The 17877-nt window shown below is 47.9% G+C and overlaps 1 protein-coding gene across 8 annotated transcripts in view; it reads left to right on the top strand.

Moving 5' to 3' along the window:
* Positions 1-7364: 7364 nt before the first annotated feature.
* The window catches only part of RIT1 (Ras like without CAAX 1), a 41618-nt gene continuing 31105 nt past the window's right edge, over positions 7365-17877 (top strand). For 2 of the 8 annotated variants that reach the window (XM_075608160.1, XM_075608161.1), the window contains exon 1: positions 7365-7750. Coding sequence is in view for 6 of the 8 variants with exons in the window: in XM_075608167.1 (XP_075464282.1) it covers positions 10507-10606; positions 11464-11520; positions 11769-11842; positions 12538-12729; positions 13512-13745 (657 nt within the window). In the remaining 2 variants the exon portion in view is untranslated. The other 6 variants (XM_075608167.1, XM_075608164.1, XM_075608165.1 and 3 more) reach the window with 6 other exon arrangements.

Raw genomic sequence — 17877 nt, forward strand, 5'->3', positions numbered from 1 at the left:
TTGTCAGATGATACTGACAACAGAATCTCGTATTTGATAGTCTACCAGATCTTTCCACCGTAACACCTTGTCATGCGTGATGTTCATCCCCTTTGGATCGCAGTAGGTGGCTGGGACAGCCTGCGACCGGCATCCCAATGAGTCGGCCACTCTTAATTCTGAAAAGGCCACTTGGTCGTGGACGATGGCGGCCATACTACACATAGCTCGTACTCCGGGTCCGGGGAGTTCCTCCCATTCCTCATCGTCCGGAATAGCACTTAACCTGGGCCGTCTGGATAGAGCATCAGCCCCTATATTCAAAGGTCCCGGCTTATACTTCATAGAGAAACGGTAGTTGCTTAGGGCGGCCAGCCAGCGGTGTCCGGCGGCGTCCAATTTGGCCGAGGTGTTGACGTATGTGAGGGGATTGTTATCCGTCCTTACCTCGAAGGCAACACCGTACAGGTAATCGTGGAGCTTCTCGGTGATAGCCCACTTGAGAGCCAGAAACTCCAACTTGTGGACAGGGTACCTCTGTTCACTGGGGGTCAGACTGCGACTGATGTAGGCGACAGGCCGAAGACCCTCGGGGTGCTTCTGGTGCAGGACGGCACCCAGTCCATTGAGACTGGCATCCACATGCAGAACGTATGGTTGTTCGGGATCAGCATACGCAAGCACCGGTGCTTCGGTCAGACATTTCTTCAATTTAGAGAAGGCCTGTTCGCACTCAGACGTCCATTTATCGCCAAACGGTTGGCGAGCAGATACAGTCTTCCTCCCGGTTTCTTCGGGGTATATCTTCAACAGATTGTTCAAGGGTTTTGCCTTACTAGAATATCCTTCCACGAACCGACGGTAGTACCCGCAGAATCCCAGGAAGGATCGCAGCTCCGTGACATTCTCGGGACGAGGCCAGTTCACGACCGCTTCTACCTTGGCGGGGTCGGTGGCGATCCCTTGGGCGGATACGATGTGTCTCACATAGGCCACTGAAGTATGGCAAAACCGGCACTTGTCTAGAGACAATTTCAGCCCTTCATTCCCCAGACGGTCTATTACTTTAAGTAACCGCTCTTCGTGTTCTTCTAGAGTTCTTCCGAAGACAATGATGTCATCCAGGTATACAAGACACTCCCGCGGGCTCATGTCTCCGATAGTCTTCTCCATCAGCCTTTGGAAGGTAGCAGGCGCCCCACATATACCTTGGGGCATACGTGTGAATTGGTAGAATCCCAAGGGGCAGACGAAAGCTGTTTTCTCTTGGTCTTCCGCAGTCATAGGCACCTGATAATACCCGGATCGGAGGTCGAGCACGCTAAACCATTGGCTTTCATTCAGCGCGTTCAGGATCTCTTCAATGCGCGGGAGGTTGTACTGATCTGGTATCGTACGATTGTTCAGGGTTCGATAGTCAACACACAGTCGCACGGACCCGTTCTTTTTCCGCACCACCATTATGGGGGACGCATAGGGTCCCCGGGACTCCGTCACAATCCCAGCGGTCTCCATGTCGTGTAGGGCATTCCTCACATCGTCCACATCACGCGGGGCAATGCGACGCGAGCGTTCTCGGAACGGAGTGGCATCGCTCAGTCGAATGGTATGTTGGGCACTGCGACTGCACCCCACATCCATCTCACTCGTGGAGAACACATGTCGTCGTTGGAGCAGCTGGGTTGTCAGCCGTTCTTTCCACTTGCTGGACAGCGCCGACTCACCGAAGTCGAAGTCCAGATCGACTAACCGTTCCTCCGCGACCGCCGCCTTCACCTGAGGCGTGGTTTCTACAGGGCTGACTGGATATATGCACCCTAACTTCTGGTCGGCATCAAATTCCATCGGGAAGGGGGAGAGATTCTGCACATACACGTGGGTTCGTAGAGGGATCTTAGCCGTCCACTCCCTCACTTCAGGTAGTACCCTATATCCTCTCTGGACCTCTTCTTCTTCAGGCGTATTCTCCAGAGAGAACAGCTGGTCGCTCTTATCTCGTTCGGGATAACAACACCAGATGGCCATCTTTTGCACTCCCCCTGGTAATATGGCCGTCAGTCCGCGTTGACGGTTGTATAGATCCCCGTGGCGCTCCATGGCGTATACCCGTTTGCACTCTTCTCGTAGGACCGGATCTAGGAGAGAGGTAGCTAGCGGCAACTCGTTAGTCTCTTTCAGATATGCTCGGATCACGGCTTGTACTATATCCGCATTGGTGCCCAAGATGATCGGGTACTTGTACTGGTCTTGGGGCTCCGGACAGACCAGGGCCGCCACCCGCATGGGGTGTCTCTTGCCGGTGTTCAGCAGGGACATCGGCGGCTCCCGGAGGGGTTTCCGGGCCCGACTCGGCAGTTTGTACTAGGCATACCATCGACCGGGCTGGGTTTCTTCTGTCGGGCGGTTTTTCTTCTGGGAAGTCCTCCCTCTCTGGGCAGTTGTAAGAGACGTGGCCCTTTTTCCCGCAGTTGTAGCAAACTACTTCGCGGCGCTCCTTGTACGCAGAGGATGCCCTCTCAGGAACACGACTTTCCCTGGTAGGCGGCTTGTGGGTCGCTTCTTCCTCTGGGGCGGAAGATTTTTTACCCTTCGGGGCAGCGGGAACCGCGGGGTCACCCTTGATGGTAGCTTTGGATTTCTTTGGTTCATGGAAATGTCGCTGCACTTCATGTCCTCGGATGTACTCCATCAATTCTCCGTACTTAGGGGGTATCGCAGCGGTCGGTGCAGCCCGCATCATGATAGCTATGTTGTGATCCGGTAGCGATCCCTTAAGTAACTGTTTGAGTCGGTATCGATCCGCCTCGGCCGCGGAAATGATATGTTTGTCCAGAAGAGTCCCCAGGGATAGCTGTAGATCGCAAGTGAAGGCCGATAAATCCTGTCCTTCCTTTTGGCGAAGAGCTTTGAACTGAGCCATAAGTTCATCCTCGTCGTCTTTTCGGGCAAAGGACTGGATCAGCATTTCTACTAGTTCCTGGGCAGTAACTTCTCCCTCCACGCTCCGGTGAGTCCGTACCAACCGGGCGGCGGGGCCTCGGAGGCACTCGATGAGCCTTTGTCTTTTGCTGGCTTCAGAACACGACCACTCCGCGATGGCGGGGAGCGTATGTTCCCTCCAGGCCTCGATCCCTTCTTCTCCCACTGGAGTCGGCAGAATCCCAGAAAAAGCTTTTAGTTTCCGGTAGTGCTGGGCTTGGGTCGAGATGGTGACAGCTTCTACTAGTTGGGAGGCGATCAGGTTCAAGGAAAAGTCGCCACTGCTGTGTCCAGTTCCTACACCAGGCATGTTTGAAGGCCCGCCACCGGACCGTCTATCAGGAGTAGGTGAGGTGGTTGGGCTTCCTGCCCAGCTGCGGTTCCCCCCGATACCGCTCGGGGTGAAGGAGACTTTGGGGGGGCCAGTCCATTGAGGAGTACTGGCGGCCCAGTGGCTCGCACCTGGTCCAGTGAGTGTGGGCCCGTCGTCAGGGGCCTGGGTGTCAGGATAGATCATGATACAGTCCTCTGCCGAGGGCTCGGGTAGGTTCAATACAAGCGGAACAGTCTCTGAACATATGTCATGGGTGGTGGCCATAAGGTAGGTGGTTTTTCGGCCACCGACCCCCAGTTTAAGGTCTATCAGCCGGGCAGTGGCTAGTCCCGGGCAGTCCCGGACTTGGTTGCGTACGAGGTAACTGTCCGCGTCGTTGGGTACTCCCGCCACTGCAACCACGCGCCTTGGGGACACGCAGCGTGCTAAGGCCCAGTCATAGACGTCTTGCTTTGACGGCACGGACATGATGAAAAATCTGAATTGGATAATTTGAAAAAAATTGGAACAGGGCACCCCAGGGCTATCTCAGCAGCGACTCCAAATGTAACGGGTATTCCCCCCCCCCAATCGCAGATCTGATGTGGGTGCAAGGAACATACGGTGTTACCATAGGTGTGTGTGGTGCGTTACCTGTTGGCTCACAGGAGGGCTGAGCTTCCGCCACGGGGAACCTGGGGCAATTACAATACTATGGACAACCACTTACAATAGGTACAGCGCCTCCACCTGCAATGGCTCCCACCAGAGGGGGAGTGGTTACCAGTCAGAAATTGATTAACACACATTCCCAGATAGCTGAAACTCCTACATCCACCACATCATGAATATATATTTATGCCAAAATGAGTGCTACTGAGCGTGGCAAATGTATACGTACAACAGAAGACAGGGGTGTCCAATGCTACATCAAATTGACAAAACATATATGGTAATGAGTATAAAGTTTAGATACTTGAATAATAATAATAATTACTTGGTTTTTTATTACTGGAAGGGTTCACAGTTTTAGTGTTAGGACCTGCATTTTTAGTTTACCTTGACGTTGGTATGCAGGCTTACGACGCTTTGGCCAAAGGGTTTAACTAAAAAAACAAGTGTAACGGGTATTCCCCCCCCAATCGCAGATCTGATGTGGGTGCAAGGAACATACGGTGTTACCATAGGTGTGTGTGGTGCGTTACCTGTTGGCTCACAGGAGGGCTGAGCTTCCGCCACGGGGAACCTGGGGCAATTACAATACTATGGACAACCACTTACAATAGGTGCAGCGCCTCCACCTGCGATGGCTCCCACCAGAGGGGGAGTGGTTCCTCGCAGGACAATCAATTACCACATACAACGGAATTGATAATGACTAATACCTTTACTAACATGCATAGAAGACATATAACATCAATACATAACAACAGGTGTCCCTCGCTAAGGGCAACCTGACTACGGCGTCTCGCTGGACGCTAACCTTATGCGTCACGGCGGACGCTAACCTTATGCGTCACGGTGGACGCTAACCTTATGCGTCACGGCGGACGCTAACCTTATGCGTCACGGCGGACGCTAACCTTCCAAAGAGTGATCCCACCCCGTGTCCAGTAACCCCAACCCAATGTCTCGCACTCCCAAGTCATATACCAATGTGTGTGTGTGACTGCGCAGCCACTATGTCTGGTGATAGGCCTTGTTGGTGCACGTGAGTTTGTGGGTTACCTGCCCGGGCTCCAGCCACGGGTGCTGCTATACCACTGGGGTGGAGTCGCCGGGATATCCTCCTACGCGTGGGGTGAATTCCGGCGTGGATAATATCACCGCAGCTCTGCACCGTCTATACCTTGGCTAGGGTCTGTCTGCTACCAGCAGGCCACAGTCACTGCTAGCTTGGTCTCCGTGGAGATAGTCCAGCTCCCTTTTGGCAACGATCAATATGCTTTACTCACTAACTAATAAATGGATAATGGGGCAGAGTCCCTAACCTAGGGCCTGTCCCTACAATACTCAGCTAGGATGACTCAGGGCTATCTGGGGCCTAGGGGATTGCTGGCCTAGTGCAGAGAGTCACTGACTCCTGCACCCTACCTCCTTCCCCTAGCTGCTCCAGTCACCAACTGCCAATGTGCTCTCTGCCCGCGAAATGTATCAATCTCCTCTCCAGGGAGATTCTTCAGCCCTATTGGCTCCCTGGCGTCACGTGGGGCGCTGCTGGGGCTCATGGGACTTGTAGTCCTCTTCAAGAGCCTTCCCTGGTAGGCTAGTGCTTTGCGGGCTTTTGTTAGCTCCCTTCTGCGCAGGCGCGAGCTCCCTAGGGCTGCCTGACTGTTCCCTATCTGCTCCGGCACTCGCGCGACCCTCACTGCCTCCAGTGGAATGGCGGCGCCCTAATCACCAGCCGCCGGGACCCTAGCGACGCGACCGCGGACTTAGCAACGGCCCGATCGCGTCCCCGGCAACCGGCCATAAGCAGGGGAAGACGGGCGGCTCCCTGCTCCGGCCCCCACCCTCGGAAGCAGCCATCGCTATCTTCGGCGGTGCACGTGACCATGCTGCGCAACCAGGAGGGGGTCTCTAGGGTAAGAGGGGTGACCTGGCTACACAAGTAATTACTATTATTATTCAAGTATTTAAACTTTATACTCATTACCATATATGTTTTGTCAATTTGATGTAGCATTGGGCACCCGTGTCTTCTGTTGTACGTATACATTTGCCACGCTCAGTAGCACTCATTTTGGCATAAATATATATTCATGATGTGGTGGATGTAGGAGTTTGATCTGTCTGGGAATGTGTGTTAATCCCTTATTATATAGACAGTCCCACTTATTATATAGGCAGTCTCACTTAATATATAGACAGTGCCACTTATTATATAGGCAGTCTCACTTATTATATAGGCAGTGTCCCTTATTATATGGGCAGTCTCACTTATATGGACAGTGCCACTTAAATATATAGGCAGTGCCACTAATTATATATGCAATGTCCCTTATTATATAGACAGTGTCACTTATATAGGCAATGTCCCTTATTATATAGGCAGTCTCACTTATTATGTAGACCGTGCCACTTATTATATAGACAGTGCCATTTATTGTATAGGCAGTGTCCCTTATTATATAGACAGTCTCACTTAATATATATAGGCAGTGTCCCTTATTATATAGGCAGTCTCACTTATATAGGCAATGTTCCTTATTATATAGGCAGTGTCCCCTATTATATAGGCAGTGTCATTTATAATATAGGTAGTATCACTTTTTATATAGGCATTGTCACTTATTATACAGGCAGTGTCACTTATTATACAGGCAGTGCTACTTAATATATAGGCAGTGGCCCTTATTATATAGGCAGTACCACTTATTATACAGGTAGTGGCCCTTATTTTACAGACAGTGTCACCTATTACACAGGCAGTGCCACTTATTATACAGGCAGTGTCACTTATTACACAGGCAGTGTCACTTATTAGACAGGCAGTGTCACTTATTATACAGACAGTGTCACTTATTACACAGGCAGTGCTACTTATTATACAGGCAGTGTCAATTATTATTCAGGCAGTGACAGGTATACAGTCAGTGCCACTTACTAGTTAGGCAGTGCCACTTATTATACAGCCAGTGTCACTTATTATACAGGCAGTGCTACTTATTATACAGGCAGTGCCACTTATTATACAGGAAGTGTCATTTATTATACAGGCAGTGTCACTTATTACACAGGCAGTGTCAATTATTATTCAGGCAGTGACAGGTATTATAGTCAGTGCCACTTACTAGTTAGGCAGTGCCACTTATTACACAGACAGTGCCACTTATTACACAGGCAGTGCCACTTATTATACAGGAAGTGTCACTTATTATACAGCCAGTGTCACTTATTACACAGGCAGTATAACTTGTTATACAGGCAGTGCCACGTATTATATAGGCAGTGCCACTTACTATACAGGAAGTGTCACTTATTATACAGGCAGTGTCACTTATTACACAGGCAGTGTCCGGAGGGTGGCACTGCTGTTCTGATGCTCAGGGAAGGGACGCTGCAGTTTCCATAGAAACAAGATATCGTACGTCACGGCTCGCGCACTGTCCGGGGTTTGCCGCGCAGACATGGAGAGGAGGGCACGTAACGTAACGTGAGGCCATCTCGGATGTGGGTGAAATGGAAAGAACATGGAGTTAGTGAATCGCTAGATTATATAATCATTATTGTACTTGAGTAAAGATAACACCGGGGCCGGGAGTATTTAAGTACTGGTCACCACTCTCGGTGGCCACGTAATTTCCTTGCGCTTTCATGCCACTGTCAAATATGGCCGCCATCCATTCCGCGCCCTGCCCACGGTGACGTCATGACGCAAGCCTGTTAGAAACACGCAGAGGGTCACGTGTCTCCCGGTGACCGGGCGGCTCCCTGCTGTCGCCATCTTGTGGGAGGATATGAGGGGAACTCGGACCGGTGAGTGTGAGTAAGGAGAGAGTTCAGTGATTACTAGGATGCCAGTCACTGGTAATATAGCACTACCTTTATATCAGTAATTACTTATAGTGTGAGATAATGGCAGTCACTGGTAATATAGCACTACCTTTATATAACTCAGTAATTACTTATAGTGTGAGATAATGTCAGTCACTGGTAATATAGCACTACCTTTATATAACACAGTAATTACTTAATTACTTATAGTGTGAGATAATGGCAGTCACTGGTAATATAGCACTACCTTTATATAACACAGTAATTACTTAATTACTTATAGTGTGAGATAATGGCAGTCACTGGTAATATAGCACTACCTTTATATAACACAGTAATTACTTATAGTGTGAGATAATGGCAGTCACTGGTAATATAGCACTACCTTTATATAACACAGTAATTACTTATAGTGTGAGATAATGGCAGTCACTGGTAATATAGCACTACCTTTATATAACACAGTAATTACTTATAGTGTGAGATAATGGCAGTCACTGGTAATATAGCACTACCTTTATATAACACAGTAATTACTTATAGTGTGAGATAATGGCAGTCACTGGTAATATAGCACTACCTTTATATAACACAGTAATTGCTTATAGTGTGAGATAATGGCAGTCACTGGTAATATAGCACTAACTTTATATAACACAGTACTAACTCCCAGCTATGTATTAGGAATGTGAGGCCCATTACTCTGGTCTTGGAAGTGTCAGTTGTTGCCTTTTTGGTTTCACTGGAAGAAGAAAACCATGGCTGCTGCATCACGCACGGTTGAAAGTGATATCACAGCCTTTCGTTTTTCTTAATACTCCGCGCAGGTACAGCAACATCATGAGATGTATAACGTGTAAAATGCAGCTCAGAAACTGCCACAGGATTGTTACCGCATATTGTGTGTCTTGTATATGACAAGCGACAGAGAAGCTCAATGCTACATCCAATATGACAAAAATACACAGTGAAATACTAATATATTCTCTTGAAAAAGGGTCATTTAGTTTAACCCTTTGGCCAAAGCATTGTAAGCCTGTGAGCCACGACAAGGCAGACCCAGTTCACAGGTCCTAACACTACCAGATAAAATACTAATACACCTCTAGTAGGATTAAAATTCTCATGTACCTCTATTAGGAGGGAGACAGACCAACATTGGATCTATATCAAGTAAAATGAAAAGGAACCTGCTGACTTGGGAAGTGGAGAGGGGCGGGCTTAAAACCTTGGAGGGAGGGTCCACTAATCTCTTATAGTGTGAAAATAAGTTAAACAACACACACAACCCCCAGCAAGCTCATTTTAGGAACCCCCGAGTCCCCACAAAATATATATGTGTATAAGTGTCTTAAAGGAGAGCTATTGATCGTGGCAAATGTATACAACAAGCAACAGAGAAGCCCAATGCTACATCCAATATGACAAAAATACACAGTAAAATACTTATATATTCTCTTGAAAAAGGGTCATTTAGTTTAACCCTTTGGCCAAAGCATTGTAAGCCTGTGAGCCACGACAAGGCAGACCCTGTTCACAGGTCCTAACACTACCAGATAAAATATTAATATACCTCTACCTAAAGTGTCTTGTATATGACAAGATTATAATGCCTGTAAATGTGAACGTGGTAACCGTTACACGGGGTGACTTGTGCGCTCTGTGTGTGTGAACGTGCGTAACCATTACACGGGGTGACTTGCACGTGTGTGTGTGTAACGTTACACGGGGTGACTTGCGCGCTCTGCGCGTGTGAGTGTGCGTAAACCTTCACGGGGTGACTTTGCACTCTGTGTGTGTGAGCATGCGTAACAATTACACGGGATGACTTCGCGCTCTGTGTGCGCGTGAGCATTACACGGGGTGACTTGCGCTCTGTGCGTGTGAGCGTGCGTAACCATAACACGGGGTGACTTGCGCCCCCTGTGCATGTGAACGTGCGTAAACATTACACGGTGTGACTTGCACGTGTGAGCGTGCGTAACCATTACACAGGGTGACTTGCACCCCCTGTGCGTGTGAATGTGCCTAACCGTTACACAGGGTGACTTGCATGCTCTGCGCGGGTGAACATACATAACCATTACACAGCGTTACTTGCGCGCTCTGCGTGGGTTAACGTGCATAACCATTACACGGGGTCACTGATAATATAGCACTCTCTGTGGTTACGCCAAATAAATGTGTGTGTAATAATTACATGGATGACGTGTGTGATGATTACACTAGCAGACTGATTCCCTGTCTGCATGTGAACGTGTGTAACCATTACACAGGATAACTCTTGCCGTCTGTATAATGACTCCAAGGTAACAGAATGGGCTAATGATAAAGGGTTTCCTACAAGGTGTTTGCTGTTCATGTTTCATATTCATGTTTGATTCTCTGCTGCACGCACAGTGTCTTTGCCATGTTGCTGACGGACTGAAGTTGTCCTGGGAAACTGGTGAGGTTTTCTTTACTTGTCCCAGAAGCCTAAGGAAAGCTGCACGCCGTAGGTCTTATTCCAGTAACCCGTGTCAGAGAGACTGCGGAGGCGGGCGTTCTAGCATCACATGCTGCCCGTCATTTTCTCTCTTCCTTTTTTCTGTAATATAAGGTTTTTTTTCTCATGGTGACTGTTTGTCACTGGACAATAGTGAAACCCCTTTTCAGTATCTAACTCAAGAAGGTTTTAAGTCTGGTGAGGTCACCTTTATGTTCAGTTTTTGCAGAGGAAAGTAGGGTGTTCTTGTGAAATGGATCCAGCGATCGGTCGCCTGGCCAGTCCTGCACCGCCTGTGCAGCCGCGGGAATACAAGCTTGTCATGCTGGGAGCGGGAGGCGTTGGAAAGAGTGGTGAGTTTCACATGATCTGGGACATTTGAAGTGTATCATTTATGCACAAAGCTTGTCCAAAAAATATAACCGCACAATCAATATATTTGTTTAGCTCTCAACCAAACTGCAATTTAAAAAAGCACATCACAATTGAATTGTATCTGTATGCAATGTTTGTTATTAAAAAGGTTTATGAAAATTAATACATGATGAATAAAAAATGTTCATTACTGGGAAGAGCGGATTTTGCCGTGTTCGGTACTTTGTACTTTAAAAGCTTTTATGTTGAACTGTACATTTATTCCTCGTGTGTTTTTACCTTGTTCCCAGAAGTGAAAGGGCTTTAAACGTTTGAAATGCTATTTGTCCATTATCTTCGGTAGTTACATAGTAGATGAGGATGAAAAAAGACATATGTCCAAGTCCAACCTATGCTAAATTTAGACAACAGATACTTATCTTATATTGGTATGTACAGCATGTTGTGCCATTTGCACCTCACTTTACCGATGAGGGTACCACATTCCCTGACACTGACAGAACCCATGCTGACCCTCCATGATCTTCACAGTGAGGGGCGGTGAGCTAAGTGCAGTGTATGGGTCAGAACACTGTCGGAACATTTCTCACAGGAAATATAGGACGGTATTATTGTTCAGATATTTTCCCTGAACATTGTACTATTGTTTCTGCTACAAGGTTAATTTGATACAGAATTCGGTATTTTTGGAATAGATTCTTATTCATGTAAATATTGCATGTCACAATATTCTATTTGCTGTTGATGTCTACACTCCTAAATCAAGTTATGTTCTTATCGCTTCCTAATTGTGGAGGATCTAAATGATGCTGAAACGTGATTTGTATCTTTCCAGCCATGACTATGCAGTTCATATGTCACCGTTTTCCAGAAGATCATGACCCCACCATCGGTAAGTAAAACCTCTGCTGAATTGAGGCTGCAGTGCAACACCAACAAAACAAGGCATTCCGGGGATTTGGGGAAGAAGTGCATTCATCCCACACTAATCACCTAATTAATTGCATCAAACAGCACTAGAACATGTTCGGTTTTTACGTACTTATTCCAAATACTAATCAAACAGTGTTTCGCTACCTAGAACTGCTGGCTTGCCGGTTGTGATATTAGATTTTTTCTTATGTTCCTGCCCTTCTGCAGAGGATGCGTATAAAATCCGTATACGGATTGATGATGAACCGGCCAACTTGGACATTTTGGACACGGCAGGACAGGTAAACAAGTCTGGCCGGGTACTGGGTGTTGTTCCTTGATCTTGATCACTGCCTGCATTTGGTCCTCTGTACTTTCACCTGCTGAGCTCCCAGCACGAACATCACTATTCCTGTGACTGTTTTAACGCCCAGATGCTGTTCTTCTCTGAGGTTGTGATATTCTTGTGTATCCTACGTACCTATATGGTACAGTATGTGGATGGTAAAGTATGTGGGAGTTGTTTTCTCAATGTTCGCAGGCTCCACCTTTTTATAGACACCGTAACTTGTGCGTATGGGACACCGTATGTTCCGTTATCAGACATGGAAACTCCACTGATCCTGCTTTTATTCTCCACCAATATCCCTCACTCCGCTGAGTTCCCCCCCCCCCCCCCTGCACTTCTCGGCTGATCCTGCTGCACCTTATAGCTCTTACCTCCCCCCCCCCATACTCTCAGCTGTTCCTGCTGCACCTTATAGTGCTTACCTTCCCCCCCCCCATACTCTCAGCTGTTCCTGCTGCACCTTATAGCACTTACCTTTCCCTCATACTCTCAGCTGTTCCTGCTGCACCTTATAGCACTTACCTTCCCCTCATACTCTCAGCTGTTCCTGCTGCACCTTATAGCACTTACCTTCCCCTCATACTCTCAGCTGTTCCTGCTGCACTCTTCCACCATGCAGAACTTCACTCTCCCTATGTTTCATTTCAGGCAGAGTTTACTGCGATGCGGGATCAGTACATGAGGGCCGGCGAAGGCTTCATTATCTGTTATTCCATCACCGACCGCCGCAGCTTTCATGAAGTGCGAGAGTTCAAACAGCTCATCTACCGCGTGCGCCGGACGGACGACACCCCTGTAGTGCTAGTTGGGAATAAGTCTGATCTTAAACGCCTTCGGCAGGTGAGAACCACTCCGATTGTGACATGAGACACTGGATATGGTAAACGAGAAATGTTAAGAACGAAATTCCTTTGTGTACTGCAATGGAGACAGCATCTACAGACAATATATGTTCCAACCCCTGATCTAAGATTGGGCAGCAAAGAAACGTTCCTGTCATTGCACACTCTCCTCTGGGTTTCATTTGATTAAACTCTTTAAGTTTTAGCATGTAATGAAAAAACAATCAGAGGGAAAGGTAGGGGTGTGGAAAAGAACATCTAATCGGGAGTATATCCATTATAGCAAGGCAGAAAAAGAGGATAATAATACAAAAAGACCCCACAAAAGGACATAAACTATTCATTTTCTCTGGGTTTATTACACCCTTTGTCTAACTCTCTTCTTCAGCTGCATTAACAGAAAATTGGGAAATCTTCACAACTAATTGTAATCATTATTTTAAAGCCCCTGTCCCAATCACGTAAAATGAAGCTGTCCCTATTAATATCAGTGTTTGGGCAATACTGCTTAAACATTACAGTACACAAGAACTTTGCCAGGAACATTGTAAGAACAGAGATGAGGCAATAGATGGCATGTCTTTAGGAGATCTGATGATGGGGTGTATTATTGTATTTATACCTTTCTGCAATATTTTTTTTCCTTTTGACTGCTTTTTAACTGCAGAATCCCTGTGTCCCCTAAATAAATTATAATACTCCAGCCACGGAATATGAATCGCCACATGCTCTGGGCATATGAGGTGTTCCGGGGACTATAATTCTGCTCTGATGTTACAGGTCTCCAAAGAAGAGGGCACGTCTCTTGCGCGGGAATTCAGCTGCCCGTTCTTTGAAACTTCAGCCGCTTTCCGTTACTACATTGACGACATATTCCATGCGCTGGTGCGTGAGATCCGCAGGAAGGAAAGGGAAGCAGCACTGGCAAACGAGAGGAAATTCAAACCACGCTCCAGCATCTGGAAGCGCTTAAAGTCTCCTTTCGGGAAGAAGAAGAAAGACTCAGTCACTTGAAACGTCATAGGCCGGATAGACACAAGGCCTGAATTTTCAGAGCAAAGGGATCAGTCAGTGACTTGAACTCCTGAGCATTTTCATTTCTTGCTTCCTCTCCTCTGTGACACCAGAGACCTGGAGAATTCATAACCTGAGGAGTTACCTTTATGTAAGGGTTTCAGACGTTTGCTACAGTCAGATCGCATCTGCTCATGATGAATGCACAAAGCTCTGAGATAGGATGTACATATATATATTTTATGCTGAGGCTGCACTGGAATTATTTACAGATTTATACGTTCCTTCATAGCTACTTCCTTACAGCAGACTGTATGTAAGTGCCTTTTTTATCGGGTGTTATAACCCGCTTTACTAATACGGCTGTATGAGGTATAAAATCCTGCACATTCACTAACTGTTCCAAAAAACACAATCTTATACTCGTGTCCTCCGGAAGGGCCCATACAGCCTGCTGAATTTAGCTGCACAATAATGGAAGGAATTAGCTGAGCCTTCCAGTCTGTTGTGACCTCGGAGTTGACAAGAATCCAGGTATATAGGTTACAAATCTTGTGCATGGTGAAAGGATCCTGGCTCACACACATTAGCCTGTTGCTGCTCACACGTGGGCGTGCCCTGTGTAATACTTGAAAGCAGCCCATCTGCAGGCACATGCTGAGACTTACTAACCTCTAGTACAGGCCTGTGCACCCCGATCTGCATTAACGGCCATGGACTTGCTGTTAATGTGGTATTGTGGTGCGATAACACGTCTCTGGGGTTACTGAATCTCCCACTTTGCTCTAATCATATGTTAACAAAAGGCGCCTTCCCCTATGTTATATCTGCAGCAGCACCGCCTCATGTCTGACCTCTCTTACACACACACACACACACACACACACACACACACACACACACACACTCTCTTACACACACACACTCTCTTACACACACACACTCTCTTACACACACACACTCTCTCTTACACACACACACACACACTCTTACACACACACACTCTCTTACACACACACACACACTCTTACACACAGACACACAGTGTGCCTGTGTGTGACCGGCCGCATGGACAGTGAGTGAGCTATGAACACTATGCAAAGGGTTTATTACAGGTATATTTAAGCGTATACAAACAGAAATAAGTAGAGCTGCACTCAAGCAGCGTAATCCAGTACAGCTAAATGAGGAAGCTGTGTCTGCTACAGGAGGAAGAATGTGCTGGCTGAAGCATTGAATCAGAGTTAGTGATATGCAGATGTGAAAGGATGGAAGCATTGAACAGGTTAACCTGAAGTAACTGTAAAAGCACCTTGTTAAAGTAATGTTTCATTGTCGGCCTTAAGAAATGTGGTAGAAATTATACTGTGCAGTCACTACTGTGTATTTATGAGGCAGTTGCAAATGACCATGGGCTGATTATTTAGAATATGGTTTTGTTTAAATCTTAATGGAAATTTCAGATTCAATAACCTTTACTGCTAGACTTCAGCTGAATTAAAGCAAAGGCTTAAAGCCTCGTTCCTTACAGAAACGTAGAAGCCATCACAACACATTCTCTCTCCGTTCTAGCCCTGGGACTATTGTTTTCCTTCTGTACTTGCCAATGGTCAGTATGTGTCACCATAACAAAGCAGCGCTGTCTGAGCGGTGATCTAATGCACAGTACGTGGTAATACAGAGGGGTTTGGATGATCACAGCACCCACATATCGGGGAAACTGACATCTGCTTTCATGGATGAAATGAGGCCTGATGGATGAGTACATACAACTATACTTACTGTTAATGAAGATGCTTCAAAACATTTTGTATTTTGTAATTTTTCACTTGGAAATTTGTACACAAAACTTGCATTTTGTATGTGACATAATATAACATGCTTTTTAAAAAAAAATCAAATCTCGTTTTGTGACATTTGTGTGTAATCTAGTAAGGACATTGTGAAGTACAAATGTGTTTGCTAAAAAGTGTTGCAATGAAACAGCTAGTATTTGGCATCTGCTCACAGAGCATACTATTAGTTCTTTTAAGCGTATCTATGAATCAGCGGCTAGATCGTATCCCTATGCGTATGGTGTCACAATATAACAGGTATATATTTGACAAGAGATAGAGTAGTCGCCGTCCGAAACCCTCCGTGTTCACCCGCCTCGTGTCAGCTCTCCACCCGTCCGCGATTGGTTGGTTCCCGCACTTTCTGGTTTGGATGCCCGGATGTCAAATCGGAGAACCAGTAGCGCTGTGAACAGCATCCTGCGCAGCAGTGAACTTCCACACTCTCATCCCCGGTTTCATCAGTAAAATATATGCCTGTTATATTGTGACACCATACGTATAAGGATACGATATTGCCACTGATTCTTGGACATGCTTATAAAGAACATATGGTATGTGAGTACACATTCTATAGGCTACTGAAAGCCTGACCTGTCCTAATTGAGAGACATAAAAACACAAAATTGTGCAATATCTTTTATTCACATGTTTGCGCTCCCCACGATTTGGACTTCGACATTACATAGGATTGAGAGAGCAATCCCAGCAAGGGTTTGAGCAGTTTTTCGCTTTTTGATTTTTCAACACAGAATTATCTGTTTATATTATTGGATTGATATATTTTATATTTCACTGAACACTTTCTTATAGAAGAATTGCACTTATACTGTATGTAGTATAGAGCGCCACCACTCACAGAGCATGCCTGCATGGGCAGCCTTGCAGCTTTGGGAGTGCTGGGTATCTGCGTGGACAGCCTCGCTGCTGTGGGAGTGCCGGGTTTCTGTATGGGCAGCCTCGCAGCTTTGGGAGTGCCGGGTATCTGCGTGGGCAGCCTCGCTTCTGTGGGAGCGCCGGGTTTCTGAATGGTATCTGAATGGGCAGCCTCGCTGCTTCGGGAGTGCTGGGTATCTGAATGGGCAGCCTCGCTGCTTTGGGAGTGTCGGTATCTGTATGAGCAGCCTTCTGCTTTGGGAGTGCCGGGTATCTGCGTGGGCAGCCTCGCTGCTTTGGGAGTGTCGGTATCTGCGTGGGCAGCCTCGCTGCTGTGGGAGCGCCGGGTTTCTGAATGGGTAGCCTCGCTGCTTTGGGAGTGTCGGTATCTGTATGAGCAGCCTTCTGCTTTGGGAGTGCCGGGTATCTGCTTGGGCAGCCTCGCGGCTTTGGGAGTGTCGGTATCTGCATGAGCAGCCTTCTGCTTTGGGTGTGCTGGGTATCTGCTTGGGCAGCCTTGCTTCTGTGGGACTGCCGGGTATCTGCTTGGGCAGCCTCGCGGCTTTGGGAGTGTCGGGTATCTGCGTGGGCAGCCTCGCTGCTGTGGGAGTGCCGGGTATCTGCTTGGGCAGCCTCGCTGCTGTGGGAGTGCCGGGTATCTGCGTGGGCAGCCTCGCTGCTTTGGGAGTGTCGGGTATCTGCGTGGGCAGCCTCGCGGCTTTGGGAGTGTCGGGTATCTGTGTGGGCCGCCTCGCGGCTTTGGGAGTGTCGGGTATCTGTGTGGGCAGCCTCGCGGCTTTGGGAGTGTCGGGTATCTGTGTGGGCAGCCTCGCTGCTTTGGGAGTGTCGGGTATCTGTGTGGGCAGCCTCGCGGCTTTGGGAGTGTCGGGTATCTGTGTGGGCAGCCTCGCTGCTTTGGGAGTGTCGGGTATCTGTGTGGGCCGCCTCGCGGCTTTGGGAGTGTCGGGTATCTGCGTGGGCAGCCTCGCTGCTTTGGGAGTGTCGGGTATCTGTGTGGGCAGCCTCGCTGCTTTGGGAGTGTCGGGTATCTGTGTGGGCAGCCTTCTGCTTTGGGTGTGCTGGGTATCTGCTTGGGCAGCCTTGCTTCTGTGGGACTGCCGGGTATCTGCTTGGGCAGCCTCGCGGCTTTGGGAGTGTCGGGTATCTGCGTGGGCAGCCTCGCTGCTGTGGGAGTGCCGGGTATCTGCTTGGGCAGCCTCGCTGCTGTGGGAGTGCCGGGTATCTGTGTGGGCAGCCTCGCTGCTTTGGGAGTGTCGGTATCTGCGTGGGCAGCCTCGCTGCTTTGGGAGTGTCGGGTATCTGCGTGGGCAGCCTCGCGGCTTTGGGAGTGTCGGGTATCTGTGTGGGCCGCCTCGCGGCTTTGGGAGTGTCGGGTATCTGTGTGGGCAGCCTCGCGGCTT

This window comes from Ascaphus truei, chromosome 7 (assembly GCF_040206685.1).
Source record: "Ascaphus truei isolate aAscTru1 chromosome 7, aAscTru1.hap1, whole genome shotgun sequence".
NCBI lineage: Eukaryota > Metazoa > Chordata > Amphibia > Anura > Ascaphidae > Ascaphus > Ascaphus truei.